Source organism: Squalius cephalus (genome assembly GCF_949319135.1).
Source record: "Squalius cephalus genome assembly, chromosome: 1".
Classification (NCBI taxonomy): domain Eukaryota; kingdom Metazoa; phylum Chordata; class Actinopteri; order Cypriniformes; family Leuciscidae; genus Squalius; species Squalius cephalus.
In genome coordinates, this window is record NC_137122.1 from 47,337,073 (window position 1) to 47,358,223 (window position 21,151).

General features: G+C 38.0%; 2 protein-coding genes across 2 annotated transcripts in view; both read left to right on the forward strand.

Annotated features, from left to right (window-relative positions):
- The window catches only part of LOC307171626 (uncharacterized protein), a 29,141-nt gene extending 18,035 nt beyond the window's left edge, over positions 1 to 11,106 (forward strand). Inside the window, exons 19-33 of the mRNA XM_079893380.1 lie at positions 535 to 694; positions 907 to 1,008; positions 1,154 to 1,287; positions 1,516 to 1,563; positions 3,444 to 3,494; positions 5,971 to 6,015; positions 6,117 to 6,147; positions 6,230 to 6,406; positions 6,965 to 7,098; positions 7,172 to 7,240; positions 7,349 to 7,464; positions 7,547 to 7,649; positions 9,506 to 9,565; positions 9,666 to 9,818; positions 9,939 to 11,106. Coding sequence (XP_079749506.1) covers positions 535 to 694; positions 907 to 1,008; positions 1,154 to 1,287; positions 1,516 to 1,563; positions 3,444 to 3,494; positions 5,971 to 6,015; positions 6,117 to 6,147; positions 6,230 to 6,406; positions 6,965 to 7,098; positions 7,172 to 7,240; positions 7,349 to 7,464; positions 7,547 to 7,649; positions 9,506 to 9,565; positions 9,666 to 9,818; positions 9,939 to 10,019 — 1,464 coding nt within the window. The 3' untranslated portion in view covers positions 10,020 to 11,106. The remainder of the gene's footprint in view (positions 1 to 534; positions 695 to 906; positions 1,009 to 1,153; positions 1,288 to 1,515; positions 1,564 to 3,443; positions 3,495 to 5,970; positions 6,016 to 6,116; positions 6,148 to 6,229; positions 6,407 to 6,964; positions 7,099 to 7,171; positions 7,241 to 7,348; positions 7,465 to 7,546; positions 7,650 to 9,505; positions 9,566 to 9,665; positions 9,819 to 9,938) is intronic.
- A 277-nt stretch (positions 11,107 to 11,383) lies between these two features.
- The window catches only part of LOC307164827 (uncharacterized protein), a 32,264-nt gene continuing 22,496 nt past the window's right edge, over positions 11,384 to 21,151 (forward strand). The window contains exons 1-6 of the mRNA XM_079881976.1: positions 11,384 to 11,477; positions 12,378 to 12,544; positions 12,849 to 13,014; positions 13,114 to 13,248; positions 19,947 to 20,012; positions 20,132 to 20,233. Coding sequence (XP_079738102.1) covers positions 12,407 to 12,544; positions 12,849 to 13,014; positions 13,114 to 13,248; positions 19,947 to 20,012; positions 20,132 to 20,233 — 607 coding nt within the window. The 5' untranslated portion in view covers positions 11,384 to 11,477; positions 12,378 to 12,406. The remainder of the gene's footprint in view (positions 11,478 to 12,377; positions 12,545 to 12,848; positions 13,015 to 13,113; positions 13,249 to 19,946; positions 20,013 to 20,131; positions 20,234 to 21,151) is intronic.

Genomic DNA, 21,151 nt, shown 5'->3' on the forward strand with positions numbered 1-21,151 from the left:
TCACTCAAATTGCAAAAGAGGAATGAGTCCAGGAAGTAACTTTCAGTTTTGTTTCATTGTCAATACTCGCTTTGAACATTCATTAGATCTCAGTCTCATTATAATCTGTAACGTCTTAATTAATTCTTATATGACTTGGGTGACTTCTGCAAACAAAGCAGCATAGAGAATTCAGTCATTCATTAAAATAATGTAAACAATATGATGGTGTCCATCAGATTTCTAGATTAAAAACTGAATTGGTTAACTAATTTACCATACATAGTGATTTCAATATTTACTATTAAAATAGTGTAACAATTTTTAAAGTCATTTTAAAAGCAATTTATTCTGAAAATGTATATTTTGCATATAAGACAATAAACGTACATTTGTTGTGTTGAAAATGTTTATGTTCAAATAAGTACATTTTCCATTGAAATTACTCATAATTACACATTTAGACAGCAAGTCCACATGATCATATTTAAAAGTGCAAAATGCATTTTATAAACAAAAATGACTATTTCCTTGTAAAACCTGTATAATCAATGTTTAGTGTGTTTGAGAACCACAGGTCAGGACATGGAGTCTGACTCTGAATCAGAATCTAAATGGGATCCGGAAAGCAGCACGGACTCTCACAGTCTGAGTGAGAACGAGAGAGAAAAGAAAGGAAAACGAAGGGGGGAAAGAAAGATGAGGAAACACACTTGTAAGCAAACAGGACCATCCTTCTTATGTACAACCAACAAGAGCCAAGCCAAAGACCCAATTGAGCTTTCCAAAATACATAACAATACAAACAATTTGATGAACTGAGGAGAGATTCATTAAAAAGATTTGAGGCAGACAATTAACATTGCTCTGTCTCTAATATGGGCAATCCGAAGCTCATTCATGCCTCACATCTGTCCTTTATTTCAGACTCCAGACAGAAATTGAGACAAATAATTGAAAACAAACCAGAACTTCGCGTCACATGTGGAGATAAAGATGGCGTCCTTTATGTGGAGAAATATAATAACAGTAAGTAGACACTAAAAGAATTTAGTTATGAGTCTCTTGTTGAAGACAAACATTATTCTGAAAGTTCAGAACACACCCAGATGCTCTAACACAAGGCATTCCAGTATATTGGTTGCATAAACTGTACATAAACTTCTGTTTTCAGTGCAGATGTGCATCTTCAGTGAAGGCCAGTGGTTCATGCCCAATAAGTTTGAGATATTTGGAGGTAAAGAAAGGAGCAAAAAGTGGAGGAACAGCATCTTTTACAATGGCACTCCACTCCAGGAACTCATTAAGGTGCATAAGAACAGCTTCATTACTAACAGTTTCAACCAATGCACACTTAAGTTCAGTTATAATTAGCATTCAGTAATTGTTAATATGCCCATGGGGGTTTATTTTATTAGTGAATTATTAGTAAATTCAAATGTTAGAGTGTCAGTTCAACTGAAACATTAATAATGTATCTGTGTTGATTATTAGCTGAGCACATCTTCTAGCTTTGTATTTTCTTTCTGTTAATAGGATGGTCTTCTTTCGCCCTTTAAGAAAATTCCAGTTCAGAATGAACAGGTTTGGTTGTTTTTGTACTTAACTAGTATAGAATATTTTTTATTAGACATGCAAGATATGTTTGTAGAATAACCTGCACAATGATATGAATGAACCCATGATTTCAGGCCTCTGGGATTTACACTATGTCTTACTTCAGCTGAACTTGCACCTACACAATGATATTAAAGGGGACCCATTGTGCCCCTTTTTACAAGATGTAATATAAGTCTCAGGTGTCCCCAGAATGTGTCTGTGAAGTTTCAGCTCAAAATACCCCACAGACCATTTATTATACCATGTTGTAAATGCCCATTTTTGAGTGGAAGGAAATGTTTTCGTGCATGTATCTTTAAATACAAATGAGTTGCCGCTCCTCACTCCGCTTTTCAGAAGAGGGTTGTGCGTTGTAGCTGTAGTGAGTATTTGTAATGAGAATATCAAAGACGTTATATTGGTAGTGTACTGTACCTACTGCTATTTATGCTGTTAATATGAATCAAACAACAACAGAAAAACATAAAATCACTCACTGCTCTTGATTGAATAACTTAGTAGCTTTAATAAGAATACACTCAAGGCGGGGTCTATGCTAATAGGGTAGAGTTCGTCAGCAGTCGTGGGCGGTGCCTACGCATTTGTGACATCACATTAAAAAAAGAGGAGTGGGTGGAATTTTACCATTATAGGGTGGTTGTGTACACACACTGCCGACAGGCATATGTTCAAACACCATGTAAAAGTGAATTTTGAGCTTTAAGCTGTTCTTTTGGTTTACGTGACATTCAACATTTCTTTAAAAAACAAACAAAAAACACAGAGTAACTGTGTGGTACAATTAAAAAAGTATATACAGTTGTAATCAAAATTATTCAACCCCCATTGCAAATCAGGTTTATTGACAAAATGTACAGACTTTCAGCTGTTTGCAATGAACAAATTTATTTATTTATTTATTTATTTATTTATTTATTTATTTATTTATTTATTTATTTATTTATTTCAGGTTTATTTAACAGGGACAATGCACACTAATAATACATAATTAAAAGTACAGTGTGCCAAAATTAGCCAAAAGCTATTTTACATCTGCTGTCCCTGGACAGATCTTAATATGTCATACCTAAAAAACAAAAAGAAAAAGAAAAAAAAAGGATTGAAATATTACATACAGGTTAATATGAATTTAAAAAATTACTACACCAACATATAAAATAGACAACAACACCAACACACACATACACACACAAGCCAAACTGTCAGTCTATTTAACAAAATCTTTTTGGACATGCACAAAAAACAATATAACTGGGACAATAACCAACAACAGAGGTTTCACCTATCTAAACACAAATGAGCCAGACAACCTCATCGGCATAGCACAAGAAGAACAAACAAACAGGCAGGACCGAGAAGACAGGGTAGCAGCAAGATTTCATGTCAAGTGTAATGTTGACAGTCCTGACTAATCAAACAAAAGTAATTGAAATAGCTCAACACAACAAATGTTTCAAGTGGTTTCTCCAAATTCAACTGAAAATACAACTTTTAATGACTTCTGCACTTCCTCACAACAGCACAAATCTGCAAAACAGTTGTTGTCTCAAGCACACCTGATGCAACTAATCTAGAACACATGAAATATCCAAACTGGCTAGGTTTGTTGAGTCACATTTGACTGCATGTTAGAAATATGACTAAGTCAGAAGAATGGTCCAAAAAGTTACGAGAAGTCATTGCCCTTCACAAACAAGGAACAGGCTACAAAAAGAAAATCCTTGATTGTCGAGTAACCAGCAAAATACCAGAAGTGGCGCGTTCCACAGACGAGAATCCATGAATATATGTTGTGAAATATCTTGTATATATTTTCACACAATATTTTCATGTCTGTCGCACAGAATGACTCTCCTGGATCCTCCCCAGTTACTTACAGGCTCAGAAAAAGGAAGGTTAGATCCTGATATAATGATTAATTATAAATAGTCATTTGAAAAAGAAAGTACACCCTCTTTGAAATCTATGGTTTATGTATAATGACATAATAAAACAAATAATCTGGTTCTTAGCAGGAGTCCGTTCTTCGTACGTGGATTACTCAATTAGCTGGAATTCAGTGTTGACGATTTAACATGATCCAGGATCGTTAGGTTCGTCGAAGCTCACCCCAGGGATGCTGTCATAGCAACGGTCTGTAAGCTCAAACATGCTCTGGAGCAGGCTTATTTCACGTAAACAGGATTAGATTGAGGTGATACTTAAAGTTTGTCCTAGTCACTGATACTTTCTTAAAAGGGTACCATAATAAACCAGGGACAATAATAGGCTAGAAATTATTTAAAAATAAAATAAGGGCTGTCTCAATCACAAAATCTTTACAGTTCACTGAAACGTTCACTCCCTAAAAAGTCCCACACTGCACCATGAAATCCAGGGAGCATTGATACTCACTATAGTGGCGTTTCCACCTAAATTACCCGAAACTATTTGTCCCAGGAACTTTTTTCCCCCCAGATCTGTTACTGTCTGCTTTTCCATCGTGGTCTAAAGTACCGTGAAGATTAAGCAAATTAGTCCGATTAGGACTGCATATGACTTTCCAGTTCCCGCTGGATTTTGTCCTCCGCTTACAATCTTAACAAAGCCTGAACCTCATCATTGGTGCATCAGTCGTGTTTTTAAACTCCATTGTTGATTTGAATAGCAAACAACTCTTACTGCACTCACCGCAACAGACTTTGAAAAATGGTGGTTGAATTAAAATGCTGCATGGAGTCAACCAATCAAAATGCTGCGTAAACTCAACCAATCAGCATGTTCAGTGCCCAAGTCCCACCCCCGAAAGCTCCTAAACTTTGAAAAAGTATTACCCAAGCGGCAACCTTCCAGTCTCTCTCTTGAAACCAACACGGAAGTGACTTGCAATTCATCAACTGACCGCTAGAGACAGCGAAAAAGAGTTAATCCCATATACCCCACATGTTAAAATGCCCAAATTTACAGCAGAAAAATGTGTTTACAGCCTGGTGCAAAAAGTGGTTTTGGTCTATAATATAGTTACATTTTGCCCTTCATGACATCTGTGAGGGGGGTGAAATTTTTTATAACTCATCCGTTTAAATTATATTAAGCCTTTATTTCTGCATAACTAAGGGCGTGGCCACTTGAGTGACAGGTGGATTGCCGCTGCTGTCAGTACTAGCCATTTGTCTGCTGTCTGTTAGCCGTCATGTCACCTCAGCTAATCCCGCCTTTTTGCCCATTTTCGGTTATCTGACATGTGGTGACACGCTACCAAGATGGCGTCGGCCGGATTCGCCATAGACAGTACAATAAATGGACACAGCGACCCCATTGGATTCAACGGAGAAAAGTGAAGTCAATCAGAAGCACTCGCTTCCTGATGGCTGAGCGTACTGCGCAGACTCAAACTGAGCTTGACGACGTAGATGTGTGAGCAACCTGTCTGTCTTCTAGTTGCTGTGGCAAGAGAAATCTGAATCATTCCCTTCCGAAACTTGCAGAGGCGGAGAGTGTGAGTAGGAGGTGTCCATGAGCTAGCAGCAGGAGAAACTTGTGCTAAGTATTCTGATTAATTATTTTGTCATTTTGCCTCCACGTCCCCCCGATTGCCCGCGAGCTTCTCCTCCTGTCCATACGGTAATCTCTCTACTGTGCGACAGAGAGTCGCGTGTTATGACGCAATCGTTAGCCTATTTTTACAAAAACGGCTTCTACTGGGCCATAACGTAAGATACAAGGTAATGGAGCCTTTTATACATTTTCGTGTTTCTTTAGAAATAAATAATGGACAAATGGAGTCTTCAAACGCCTCAGATGTAAAGTTATTCACTGTCAAAGTAACGCTGAAATGAATGGGAGTCAATGGAATACTAACAGCAGGTGATGGTCTGCTAATCAATGGCGGCGCCCTGGGAAGCTTCAGTTTTTTCTGAAAGATTCCCCCCTTGGGATTCGCCCACTTTGGGCTTCCAAAAATGCTCTACGAGTGACGTCACGGACACTGCGTCCATATTTTTTTACAGCCTATGGCACTACCTCACGAGCAGGGACTTTCTGAGGAAGAATTTTTTTTTTACCGGGAACCACATAAATTGCGCGAGCCAACTCACTACACATAATGACACGCAGTAGATGTTTTGAAAAAAACGAACCATTAATTATATTTCAGCATAAACATACATCACTAGACACGGGTAGTGAACATAATCTAGCTAATATTTATAATTAATTTACAGCTAAAATGTCGCAGTTATATATAACAAAGAATTTAACCATAGAAAAACCATAGAATTCAAATAGGTTGTACTTTCTTTTTCGTGTGTGTGTGTGTATAGATACTGTATATAAAAGGTCACAACATATGTTGTAAAATATGTTTTCACTTAATGTCTGTCTGTTGCACAGAATGACTCTCCTGAATCCTCACCTGACAGGTTCAGTAAAAGAAAGGTTAGATATGATTTTATATACTGTATATGTACTTTTGAGGGAATTGTACAGCTGTCCTCATGTTCCACATCTCTGACACGCATCTTTTCTGTTTTTCACAGTGCAGGATACAGCTGCTCTACTCCAGCTCTGGTCTGTATAATAATAATTATACAAAATAATATATAGTGTGTGTATACAGTATATATATAGTGTGTGTGTACATTTGTTGTAGAATCAGAGGGGAGTATCAATGGCAATGAAGATGGTGATGCTGACAGCGATGATGTCAGTGACACTTTTGATCTTGATGATGATGATGGTATTGACATGAGCGTATTTGAAGGTCCAACCCTACCTGTTACCTGCGGCTCTGGCTCTGGCATCCTGCACAAATCTTGCTTTGCCAAAGGTGTGTGAGTGGGCACATTTCTTAAATGAATTACTACAAATGTTAATGCATTGTGTGTTGGTCAAATATGTTTTACATTTATAACTACAGTGGCTCCAAAAAGTATCTGGACACTTTAAGCACACCTAAAAATGTCTGATTGTCATTGCATTGGATACAATTATCAAACAAGTGTCATTTATTCAAAAGAAATCTAGCACAAACATACTTTAAGAAAAATATGCCACAAAAATGGCTTGTTTATAGTTAAGTGAAAAGCAATAGATATATTCTTCAGATTCTTCAGACAAAAACACATTTAGTCGAACATGCCCATAGTTAATCTGATTAACTACACCTATAGTAGAGTATATATACACTACAAATCACCAAAATGCCAGCTGATTAAAAGTCCCTGAGCTAAGGTAGTCTCTGTCACAATTGCAGGTGCCACTTCATTTTATATTTTGTGTCTATTGCAATGATATTCAGACATTTTAAATACTTTTTGTGATGATGCATAGCTATAAGAAATTCTTAAACTATGATACAGAGTATGGTTCAATGTTGTTATCTCAGAGTATTGTGGGAGATGTATAAGGACAAAAGACTTCTGGCTGAGCCCAGGGGATTTCACCATATTGAACAAACCAGATGGAACATGGAGGAAAGACATTGTGACCAACGGGATTCCTCTAGGAAAACTTATAATGGTAAAAATGTCAGAAAATTCACATTTAAAACTCTTTGAAATAATCTGAATCACCGTTCTCACATTCTTTCCAGAAAAGAGTTTTGGAACCGCATATGATAAACTGTGATTGTGAGATTTGTAAAGAACAGGATCAATACCTAGTAAGACATCATCATCTCACAATTACCATGTCAGAATATCAGCATGACCACCAAACTTTTCAGAATTTATTAAATGTTTTATGTCTTTATGAACTCTTGTCCCAGCAGAATGATGACGTGTGTTTCGTGTGTGACTCTGGGGGAGATCTCGTGTGTTGTGACGAATGTCCACGAGCTTTTCATTCACACTGTCACCTACCAGCTGTAGATGAAGACTCACCTGGGTGAGAGAGAGAGAAAACCTTTACCTGGTTTAGTCAAACTAAACAGTTGACGTGTGTAATATTATGTGTTTTGTCTGTACAGAAGCCAGTGGAGCTGCACATTCTGTGTGATAAAGAATATGGAGGATTCCAGTCGAAAGACCCAACAGGAGGTTTTGAGCAGTCCAGTCTCTCAGTACACACTGGTAAAAAAGATGTCCTTCCTGTCTCCCTGTAGCACTGTCTTAAGCATCTTACATTACGAGCATTGCAGTTTATTGTTCTGTTCACGTCTGCAGTCCTCATGCCTCCTGCAGCAGAATATGGCATGTTCACACAGGTGATCAGGGAGCCTTCAGCATCTTTCTCCTGGTGATTTTCAGAGTTCGTAGAAAGGTCTCTTTAGTGTCCTTAAAGGTACACTATGTAACTTTTGGCCTCTATAGCGGTTAAAAAACAAAACTATATGCATTTTGTGGAAGAACTTGGTTTTGGTTGTGCTTTGCGTGAGTGTGCAGATGAATATGGTTCTTTCTCATATATATAAAAAGAGAGAGAGAGATTACCTTAGTGCTCATAATATATTCACTACTAATGAGAGATATAACCAGTTTATATGGAAAGGATCTCAAGCTATTAGCTGAAGCCGTTACTGTAGCTTTACCCATTAATAGACACGGTACTTCCTTGAAATTAAATTCCAGCACAGCTACAACAACCATAATGAAATGACCCTTCACAATAGATAATGCTTTACAATGAACTCTGTTGGAGAGCTACATATGGCAGTTTTTCTGTTCAATAAAATACCTTACTCCCCTGTTGAGTGATAAACACACCATCTCCGCGTCACTTTTACAACATTTCCAATCCCTCAGTTCTCGCCTTCTCCAAAAAGCCAAGCCACTGTTGATTCTCATTTCATTACACGCTCTGTCACATTCTCTATTTACGGATATGATGAAAACTATTCCGACAGGTCTACAGTATAAACACTTGTGTTTTTGTCTTAACCAGATTTACTGTTATGATGTATTGACTCATTGTTTACATTTTGTTAATTTTGAACAAAAAAAAAGTTACATAGTTGTACCTTTAAGTTATTGTAACTATAACCAAATTGTCTACCTCCTGTAAACTGTTAGGGCTGGTTTCACAGACAGGGCTTAGATTAATCAAGGATTAGGCCTTAGTTCAGTTGGGGCATTTAAGTAGCTTTTATAAACGTGCCTTATAAAAACTACTGGTGTGAATCTCGAGACAAAACAATGGCATTGATATATTTTATGATATGTCAATGGAAGTTGCTTTCAGTTAAAACAGCTCAACATGCATTTTAGTCTGGGACTAGACTTAAGCCTTGTCTGTAAAACCAGGCATTAGTGTCTTAAGGACTGTTCCACAGGTGCAATAACTGCTTATGGTTCATCGAAAAAGCTTGAAAAACATTGTTTAAAACCTTTCCAGGAAAGATCTGTAAAGCTTATTTGGATTTTACAAAATTATCTTTACATAATACAGCAACCTGAAAAAGGGACGTTTATCTTTTTTGGGGTGAGTAGGATATTTTTAGCCAGATGGCATTTACACCCTCATCCAGTTTGACTCCTGTGTGATCGTTTAGAGATCCGATCACGCATATCCTGGAAAAATGCAAATTCCCATTTACATATTACATAAGGTTGCATTTACTGAAACATGTCTGAAACCAGCGCTGTGTTTGGTGAGAGAAATGAGAAAAACAAGATTCCAAGTGTAATCCAGTGAAATAATTAAATAATAATATGTTTGATCAGGTGAGTAAACCATCATAGTGCAGTTTTGGAAGCAGAGAAAGTAAAGCATAACCTTATTACATATTACTTGCGTAGCTGAATGGAGATTATAAAAGCTAATTGAATTTACACCTTCATTAAATGCGATCAGCATCTGTTTTATAGTGATCTAATTTGAGTGGGGCTTGAATGCATTTACACCTGGCTTTTAATGTTGTCAAGTGTGATCATGATACAGTGACAGATGACGCACACACACGTTTTAACACTGTCTGTTTTTTTTCCAGCACTGCCAGTGTTTGCTGTTACAACTGCTACATGACTGCATGACTGACCCCTGCACTAATGTAAATCTCATCTTTAGCTTCTTCATCTGTCTCTTTGCCATTATTTAAAGGTCTTAAATGTGATGTATATGCATGTGACGTCTGCACTGCTGGTGTTCAGGTTCCAGGATACAGTAAGAACATTTGTGGTCCCATGATGCTGGGCAGAGTGAAGCTGGAGCTGGAGAATAACGATTATAAAACAGTGCAAGAGTTTGTCTCAGATATTAGACAAATTTTCAACAACTTTTGCACCTCCACCACCTCCACCGCAGTGAGTTTTATTTAAAATTTATGCAACTTTTTCCAATGTTGCAAGAGTTATTTTTTTACGTTTGGTGTCTTTTATATCCTAAATTCTCTCGCTTTCTCTCTCTCTCTCGTTTCTCTGTAGGATAATGACTCCAGTAGAATGACCTCTAGGCTGAAGGAAGTATTCAAGAAGGAGTTTAAAACAGTCTTTAAGCTCTTATAACATCATGCTGTGGGTTGATTTGTCAAAACAGAAGTTTCTGTCGGGTGTTTCTCTTCCAGCTCTTCTGCAGTCTAAAGTTACATTCACACTCACACTGAGTGCAATTCAAAGCAATAAGAGGACATTAATTTTAATAACTGAGAGTTGAGGATTTGAATTACAGCAAAAATGGCCATACAATTTTTTTTGTTTATAAAAAAACAGGTACCATTGTTAAAAATGTAGACAAATTAAAAATAAATAAATAAATAAAATTGTTTTTACATTTAGAAATTCTTCAAAAGTTTTTTGTGTGACTCAAAATAAATGCAGATATAGGCCTATACTATAAGGTGACTGGTAACAAATAACATATTTTGTATGCTAATTAAACAAAACACCACTCTCAATGAAATTTTTGGGAGAGCACAACTATTATCTCCTTTTATTGAATAATTCTCTTTCCATTGTTGTATGACAAAACAATCAAGCCAAGAAGCAAATTTTGCTTCCGGCAAGTTTTAAATGTGCTAAATAGCAATGTTATAAATCTGTAATTAAAGTGGAAGTTTATAATAAAATACATCTGTGGTCATCTGCTACGATTTAAGGGGAATGTCAAATTTTAAGACTCCCAGTTCTCGAACTACTAGGAAAAGTTTCTGTTTATCTGTCAGTGGCGTTAAATTGTGGAATAAACTAAATAATGAGTTAAAGCAATGTTCAAACATATTACATTTTAAAAAGATGTGCAAAGAAATTATATTCCAGAGGTACAAAGAAATACAGTGCTAACAATAACCTGAGCTTATATTGAATAATTTATAGTATGTGTATAAATATTGCGGTGATATATGTATGTGAATAGAACTTTTGAATATATATTTTCATTGATTATAGATTTATTATCTCTGTAGATTTATTATTTTGTAGCCATTGCCTTAAATATAGTAGTAGGGGTATAAAGGGGTGTACATACGTTTTACTTCCTCCTACTCCTTTTTGTACATGTAAATAGAGGTTTCTTTTTAAGTATGGAGTTTATTTTGCTGTTTATATGTTTTTTTTATTATTGTATTTACATGTTCAAAATAAAAGAGATCAAATGAAATCAAATGGTCCTCGCTTCATAATTTAATAGAAATTCTGCTTGTGTTTGCTGAACTTTATTCATTTTTTATTTTTATTACATTTTCCAAGGGTTGTTTATTTGAATTCTGCATGGCTGAATCAGCATTTCGTAATATGTTCGCCACACCTGATACAAACTGATGTTTTATGTTAAAATGTGTCAAATTCAATTTTAAATATCGTTTGTTAAAGATTTTTTAAATGCTAAAGTGATCAGGGCATTGGCAGATCTACAGAAAGGTGTGGTTAAGGCGGAGCAAGGAAAAGGAAAGGAGACTATAGACCGTGTTTGTGTGTACAGACTCGACTGCATAAAAGAGAGAGGGAACCCGACAAACAGACAGCAAGGTGAGTACGTTAATTATTAGTAATTACAATTTCAGAGTTGTTTTTCTGATGTGTTGTTTTCTTTCATTTTTTTCATCACTCAAATTCCACAATAACAGTCCAGGTAGATACTTTCAGTTTTGTTTCTGTGTCAGAGTGAGTGGCTTGGTACTGTTACTGCACCATAAAGTAGTGTGTATGTATATATATATATATATATATATATATATATATATATATATATATATATATATATATATATGGGGGTAAAGACAATACAGGTTATCTTACTGTAAAATTGTGTAATGGTTACAAAAACAAATTTATTATATATATATATATATATATATATAACACATTTTATTTAACTAGACTGTCTCAGTCCACTTATGTACAGAACATTTTTAACTTAAAGTATCTTGTAATTGTCAAGAACTGATTTTAAATGATTTTATTGTCAGTGTTAAATTTTGAATCATGCTGAGCATAGCATGTGTTTCCTGAAATTTTTCATTTGAATCTCAAATTATCCAGTGCGTTCAACAGCTGATACGAGCACACTGAAATAGTACGTGGTCAAAGCTCCTCTCAGACACACAATACCAAGCAATACCTAGTGTAAACATTACAACACATAACAAGAGCAGCAGTTCATTGCCTATATTGACAGGAGTTTTGATAGCACAATATGTTGTCTGTAAAACTAATAATGTTGATATTTTCTAAAAAAGTATTTAAGGGTATTGTATGTATGTGAGCAGGTTGTAACTGCATTCCAATGAACCACTGAAGGTTTGGGTGGATGTTTGTCAGGCGTCTAATATAATATGATGACGACAAAACATGATAAATGATTGAGCAGAATTGATTTATTGGTACACTTCACAGAGTCAATAATTCACAATCTATTCTCTTTTGCAGAACCAACTATATTTAAAATAATCATCACTATGGACTATGGATTTTTCGAAGATGAAGAGTTATTGGAAGTTTTCCGTCAAAACAAGACAAAAATATCTACGATAGAAAAGCCATTGACATTTCTTCGCCATCTCAAAGACAATGGACTCATTACAGAAGAGCTTTATGTAAGATGATTGTAATTTTAAGTGTAAAAGACTAAGAATTCTATAGTAAAAACCTTTGGTGAACATTAAGTTTCCTTTCTAATTCAGCAGAAAAGGGATTTGCCGTTTTATAAATTGTATGATTTATGGGTTGTTTTGTAGATGTTTACATTTTACAGAATACTTCTGGCAACCACAACTGCCATTTATTTCACCATAAAAATGATTTTAGTGTTGATCTTAACATTTTAGACCAATAATATGTCAATATAAAAAAACATAAAGATTTAACTTTTTTTCTCTCTTTTTTTTTTTTTTTTTGAAGCAAAAGCTTCAGAAAGGTGATAATGATATTGGTGTGTATGATGCATTGGAGTATATTCAAAACCGTGGAGCAAAGAAGGTTAGAAATTTCTGGAGATGTGTGGACCAGGAGCACATTTTACAGCATTACACCCAACTCTCTGAAATCGTTGCAACTCTGAATAAGTGTGAGAAATCATCTGTTTAGTCAGTCTGTCTGTGACTTTTCAAATTTAGGTCTGCAGCATTGCTGATGTATTTCCTAATTCTAGTTTTTATCTCCTCAGCTCTTAGGGAAAGATCTGAGAAAAGAGGCACAGGAAAAAAAAGAGAGGGGATAGAGGACTCTGTGAGTAACCAACCTGGCCCGTCGTCACAAATCACTTACAGACCGAAGAAGAAAGCCAAACACACAGAGAGAGGTGAGTTCTCTGACAAAATCAGATACAATCTTAAAAATAAAGATTCTTACTGGCATTGATGGTTCCATGAAGAATCATTGACATCTATGGAACATTTTCAATGCACAAAATGTTCTTTTTACTAGGAAAAAGGTTCTTTAGAATGAGTTCTTCAAAAAAAATAGAAAAATCTTCGTGTTCACTGTTCACTGAAAGGTTCTCTCACTATGACCACGACCGACGAATAGGAATCTCACTAGAGTTCTAGGAATCTACTTTGAGTGAAACTAAATGAGCCAGTGCACACTGGCATGCAATCATTTGCAGCAGCTACTCTGCCACACAGTGCGGGTATATAATGAGCAGAAGGTGCGATTGCACTTCAGTTTTTCGCTGAGGAGCCGAGCAATGACCCGGCCGCGCAGCGGGTAACAGGAGCTGTGGCGACGGGACGTACGTCTCTGTTCCCTCCTTCAGGGAAGGAGGGTTACCATATGTAACCGAGACGTTCCCTATCAGTCGATCACTATGACATACGTCATGACCGACGAGTAGGAATCCCTACCAAAACGTCACTGCCCCCTTCCAGTGCCCTGTGCAAGCCTCTTGCCCCTTCTTGCCTGGCAGGATGATAGGAGAGGACTTACACAGAGAGTGTCCCTCACTGCTGTTCCGTGATAACGAAACCTTCAAAGTGAGACTATTGGATAACACTGGGAAAGCGTGCGCCTGCCGTTAGGAAGGAGAATGCTGCGGAAGCCACATTCTTCCCCGAAGGAGTTATGTGGAGAAATACATATTGACTAACCCAGAGGTTGTACTGCATTTGAAATACTGGGGTGACTTAGCCCAAGGGAAAGACACAGGCTTCCGTTTAGGAGCAGCCGTGGAAGAATAATACACATATGGGATCCCCGCAAGGTCGCACATATGAAACCCAGCCTAGACCTGGCTCTCAAGGATTCATCAGATAAAGGCCTGGCACGGAAAGCTTCGCCACGTCCAGCTCTGAGGGTGGTGGAGGACTCAACAGGTTTTTACTCTGGAGCAATGTAGGCGCACAATGGGCACAGCAAGCCGACAGAGCCGGGCCTCTCAATGCTTCTACCCATTTAGGGTGAGAACACTGGAGGAGACTGGCTCTACACATAGGCTATAAAATCTAGCGAACGTGTTAGGTATCGCCCAGCCTGCAGCTTTACAGATATCTGTTAGCGAGGAGCCACGTGCCAACGCCCAGGATGATGCAACGTCTCTCGTGGAGTGAGCATGCAACCTGAGCGGGCAGGGCACGCCTTGTGCTTGGAAAGCCAAGGCGATGGCATCCACTATCCAGTGGGCCAACCTCTGCTTGGAGACAGTCTTTCCCTTCTCCATAACAGACAAAAAGCTGGTCTGAGGTCCTGAGCAGGGGCGATTCTAGGATTTTTTCAACTGGGGGGGCACAAGAGGGGCCACAATTAATACAGAGGATCCAATCTTATGTTGTGTTTATATGTAACACTGTAGATATCAAAATCATTTAAAGTTCAGTAAGCTTTAAAATCAGCAATAAACAGTGATACCTTATTTTCTTTTAATGGAATTTATTCACTGCTGTAAATAAGAACAGTCAAAATCAATTTGTATTAATTTTTCACTTTTCAGAAGTGAAAACTGTAATAAATAAAAGAATCCAATCTGTGAATAGAGTACAACTCACAAAAATAATAAAACTCAACATTAGGTTATATAAGCTTTACACAATTCCTCACAACCTTATACATGGGCAAAACTAAATAAATAGAACAGCCTTATTTCTACAAATGCAGAAGTATATCATTCATATAATAAATACACAATTAATTAATTTAACTTTATTAATTAAATACAATAATAATAGCTTGTATCCACATCATATTAAACTTGCATAGCAGCAGTTCCAGTAAATTTGCATAGATGAATAGACAATTTAATATAATATATCCATACTTTCTGTTAGATAGCTACTTTTACAAAAGGGTACCTTTAGTTTAACTACATGATAATTATACGAATCTTATGAAAACAATGTAGAATAGCTTAATTAATCCAGTGTTATTTTAGTATTATTTATTTATATATAGGCTATTATACATTTTAGTAATATTTTATTGGCATTGCTATTTATATTTGTGTTTTTTATTTGACAATGTATCTGGATGTCATGATGTTTTGTCACTAACTTCTGTGAATTCTGTCTTCATAGAAAACACATACATTACACACTAAATTTAATTTGAGACTCATATTGTTCACTTTGCTTGACACAAAATTCAAGAAATTGGCAAGATTGTGCCACACAACATTGCAAAAATACAAGATATTTGAAGAAAAACACCATCTATTTTATGTTTCAGACAGCAAGAAAACTCAACATCAAATATCTTCATTATATCTAGATATTATGAGAAATAATATGACAGTCTAATTACAATTCTTATAAAATAATTATCGAGTCATGTGGTACAACACTGACTTGAGAACAAATACTCTAAATTAAATCAAAGTTTTTCTTCATTTTTTCTTCATTTATTAGAAATCTTTAAATTCGCGTGCAGTCACGTAACTCAAGACCTCCACCTCTGATATTTACAGCTTTTAAAGTGTGGAACGTGAGATAAACATCAAAAGATTTGCATTGCCCCCATGGCCCCTCGCCTGTCTACACAACTGGTCCTGAGGCTTTGAGTTCTGTCCACGTACAGTCGCAGAGCGTGGACGGGACAGAGCAAAGCCTGGGCTGGGTCTGCCTCCTCCAGGGTCAGCGCTTGCAGGTTCACCATCTGGTCCCTGAAGGGAGTGGTAGGAACCTTGGGCACATAGCCAGGCCGGGGTCTCAGTATACATGTATGTCACCCGGCCCGAACTCCAGGCATGATTCGTCGACCGAAAATGCTTGCAGGTCCCCTACCCTCTTTATGGAGGCCAGTGCAGCCAGCAGCAAAGTCTTCATGGACAGAAGCTTTAAGTCTGCTGATTGCAAAGGCTCAAAGGGAGCATCCTGGAGTGCTCGAAGCACCAGGGAAAGGTCCCAAAAGGGTATGGAGGAGGATTTAACTGTCTAGCCCCTCTAAGGAACCTGACGACCAGGTCGTGCTTTACTACTGTTTTGCCATCTATGTGGTCGTGGTAGGCTGAAATAGCGGCAGCATGTACTTTGATGGTGGAGGGAGACAGCCCTCGCTCCAACCCTTGCTGCAAGAAGGAAAGCACGGACCCTATCGAACACGAGTACCTTTGCTTTTGCTGCCCCTCTTTGCAGGGGCTCGGATGGGCTGGGCGGCCTGGCTGCGACTGGATCCTTGGCGCTGCTTAGGTGGAGACTGCTGCTGCAGCGCAGGAGCAAGGGCAGTCGCAGGAGGACGCCCTCGGTGACGAGTAGACTGAGGAGGGAGGATGTGTCTGATCGCCTCAGTCTGCTTCTGTACAGCCGAGAACTGCTGGGCAAAGTTCTCGACCGCATTGTCGAAGAGGCCAGTCTGGGACACGGGGGAGTTAAGAAACCTGACCTTGTCGATCTCCCTCATGTTAGCCAGACACAGCCAGAGATGGCGTTCCTGGACATCGCACAACCCACCGACTGTGCGGTCACTTTTGTTGCACAAAGCGTGAGGTCCGTCGCGGCACTAAGTTCCTGAAGAACATGGGGATCATGACCTGGCCTGATGGACCTGCAACAAGGCCATAGCGTGTAAGGCAGGGGTGGCTTCCCCACAGGCCCGGTAAGCCTTGCCGGTAAGGTCCGACCAGTGCCCGGGAAGGGAGACATGGCTCTCCCCGCCAGGTGGAGTTAGGGCACAGGTGCATGGCAACGGCCCGTTCCACTGGGGAATGCACATGTAACCCTTAGCCGCCATACCATCAAGGGTGGTGAGGGAGGAGGAGCAACTTGATCGTTTTCGGGCAGTAAAAGGTGCCGTCCACGATCCAGAAAGCTCCTCATGCACTTTCGGGGAAAAAGGAACCGGGGTGGGTGGCTGAGAGCCAGCAGGGACTCCGCCCCTTTGCAGGAATGAGAGTCTCGACCGTAGCTCCGAGATGGTCATCTTCCCACAATGGGTGCATGACTCATCCACGAACGTTGCTTCAGCGTGTTCAATGCCCAGACATGCGATGCAGTGATCGTGACCATCCTGCGATCCCAGGTAACGACCGCATCCAGAAATACATAGGTAGAGTGACATCTTTAAAAAGACACGCTCCACCCGTGTAAGCTCTTTAAGGGGAATGCTCTCCTTGGTGCTGAAGCACGCAGGGGAATGGTCGCAGTGGACACAAACAGGGACTGTGCAGCCTGTCTTGCGCTGTCTCTCACGGCGGCCTTACCAGCCATAAGAACGGCTTTTCAGCGCTCTTGGCGCACCGTACCAGCTGTGAAAATGGCCCTTTTGTTTTGCTCAAATGAAGGAAAACAAAAAGAGATAGAAAGAAAGAGAGAGAGAGATAGAAAGAAAGTTGACCCCGCTGCCGCACTGTGTCGCCCCCACCAGACATGAGAGGTCGTCCTGAAGAGCTTGCTCGTTGAATTCCAACTCAGTAGATTTAAACAGCATCGAAACGCTAGGCTCTAAAGCAAAAAGCTGAAGTGCAATCACACCTGCTGCTCATTATATATATACACATTATTTATATATATATATATATATACAGTGCTTTAAGTGGCTCAAAAGAGGTGCCGGTACTCTTTTTTTTTTTTTTTTTTTTTTTTGCTGACTCCCCTTCTCCCCTGAGGTAACTATGGAAGCTTGTTTCCGCCACTGAATAATAAATAAATAATAATAATTGCGACTTGTTATCTCACAATTCTGACTTTTTTTCTCACAATTGCGATATATCAAGTCAGAATTGTGACTTTTTTTCTCATAATTGCGAGATAAGAAGTCAGAATTGTGAGAAATAAAGTCGCAATTCTGAGATATAAAGTCGCAATTGCGAGATATAAAGTCGCAATTCTGAGAAATAAAGGCGCAATTGGGATATATAAAGTCAGAATCGCATGATATAAAGTCGCAAAATGCGTGTTATAAAGTCAGAATTGTGAGATATAAACTATTCTGAGAAAGAAAAAAAAGTCAGTCTTTTTTTCCCTTAGAATTTGACTAGCTTTATAGATAGTTTATATCTCACATTTCTGAGAAAAGATGTCAGAATTCTGACTTTATAAGACGCAGTGTTGTATAAAATGTAAAAAATAATCTTTTTCTTAATCTAATTTGGATAAATATTAGGTACACAAGATAGGCATTCATTTTTCTCAAGAAAAAAAATCTCACCTAATGATGTAAACATACAGAGAGCCCTATCAGCTGGTAGAATTATTTAAGGTTAAAAATAATTCAAATTAAATATAATGCATTTTTTTTATCCTAATAACAACTTTATTTAATGATATAAGTAAAAAAATATAATAAATATGTAATATAGTACGTATTTAGCAAAAATACTCTCTATAGCTGTTTTTTTTTCTAGCCAACTCACGTGCTATAGCCTATATTATGGTCATCAAATGGCTTTCCTGAGGTAAATATTATGTGACAATTGTTCTCCAGCTGTTTTACTGACCCTTTCCGCGGTTGAAAAACACTGATTGATCGATATTATGTAGGCTGAATATACATTTCGGTAAGTTGTACTGTTTCTTTAAACATTGTGTTCATTCGTGTTAATAGAGATGATCGGTTCACGTGCGCTAGGGATCTGTCATGTCACATTTACAAGCGCCAAAACGGTATTTATTGTTTGAATTTCGTTATAAAAATGACAGAATCTGAGAGCTGGGATTTTGTTTTATATCATAACTAACCTGGGGTGCGTTTCCCGAAAGCATCGTTGGCCAACTATGGTCGCAAGTTCCGTCGTTACCAATAGAGTTCAATGGACATTGCGATGAACTTGCGACCATAGTTGGCCAACGATGCTTTCGGGAAACGCACCCCTGCTCTGTCTCCGTGTCCTCTTTGCTTCGCGATTTTTCTGTGCGTGAGAAAATGGATGTGTTGTGAGAGCGTGTGAAAAGTGTCAATTGCGTGCATGTGTCTCACGGACGGTGAATGCGTGAGAGTTGGCGGGTGGTCGTTTACGATAACGGGAGGTCCTCTCGTGCTTCCATGGCGGTTTCAGTTGTGCTTCCTCCTCCTTCGTCATGGCAACAAACAACCATTATGCTGAAATAGAGCGCGCGCCGTGCATTGTGAAGGGCGCTCTGAAAAGCGGCAGCGCAGCCAGAGGATTAAAACAGATGTGCAAATGAGCGTACCGGTACGCTAAAAGCACGTTCTGGGCGCACGGAGAGGTGGCGGTACGCTCAAGAGCTATATTTGGAAGTGGCGGTACTGAGTACCGGCGCGTACCGGCCCACTTAAAGCACTGTATATATATATATATATATATATATATATATACATTATATATATATATATATATATATATATATATATATATATATATATATATATATATATATATAAATGCGTGGCAGAGCAGCTGCTGCAAATTATTTCACGCCAATTTAGTTTCACTCGAAGTAGATTGGCCTATTCGGAGATTCCTATTCGTGAGTCATTACGTACGTCATAGTGACCGAATGATAGGGAACCAAAAATTATGGTTCTATGGCATCACTGTTAACAATTAGCATTCTGTCTTTTTTTAAATTAGTTTGAGGTCTGCAAACTTACTGATTTCTAAATATTCTCCAGCAGATCTTCAGAGTTCTCCAGACTCTACTAGAGTAGAATCAGAGTCATTTGTCCAACCATCCTTACGTATGTAGAGCACTTTTTGTGTGTGTAGAATTACATTTGCTGAACACTTTAATGTCAGATTTTTTTCATTTGTTTTATTTTAATCACTTTAATTTTGCTTTTTACGCTTATCATCCAAGAGGAAAAAGTTCATCTCTGGGATAAGCCTAAACACAAGAGATGGCTTCCTGTCACATGTGGTAACAAAAAGGCCTTAATGGACAGAGTCGAACTGTCAAACAGTAAGTTACCCTCACTGTTTAAATGTTTCAAAGCAGCAGCAGCAGCATCACCTTCTGAATCACAGCACTCTCTGAACATTATAACAATACAGAGTTTTATTGTTTTATTATATAATTTATCCTCTTTTGTGCTGATCTCCACATGAAAATTATGCTTTATGAATAGTAACTTTAATTTTCTGAAAATGTAGAACCTGAAAATGTTGTTCTTAATTTTTTAAATAAATATTAGAAACAAAATATGTATATCTATGCCTTAGAATGAATTGATATTTTTATATGAATATTAAAAAATATAGAATATTTGACCCTACAAGTTTGAACCTTCAAAATAAAAAATATATGAAGAATATTTTATATATGTAATGCGTACTCAAGATGAAGACAGACTGACAGAAGGCAGGATTAAAAAGTTTCAACGTGGATTAATAAACAAAAGATGGACTGGTGTAACAGTGTGTCAAATGCAAACACAAGCATTAACACAATTAACAACAGTCAACTGAAGGAAAACAGAGCAAATTAAATACTGGCTAAATGAGGGAACAAATTACAAACAACTGTGACGATTAAATGATTGTCCATGACAAAAAAATGAGAAGCTGGAAACTGAAACAAAGGAACACCTGAACCACCGAATGCAAACTAAAAGCGTCTGAGGCGGACTCCACTTCCCAACAAGTCAATGAAATAGTCTCAGTGCTGGCTTAAAACAGCGATGATGACGAACAAACAGATTGATCACAGTCCATACATTTCTTAGTGCTGTCTTAAAATAGCAATGATTCAGGACAAACAGATAATACTGGGTGGGATAGGGTGGGATAACTCCGTAACTCTGTAACTCCGAGGCAGTAACTCCGTATCCATGTCAATCAGCCTGTCCTTGAAGTACTTTCCGCTTTTTCAGGGAACAGG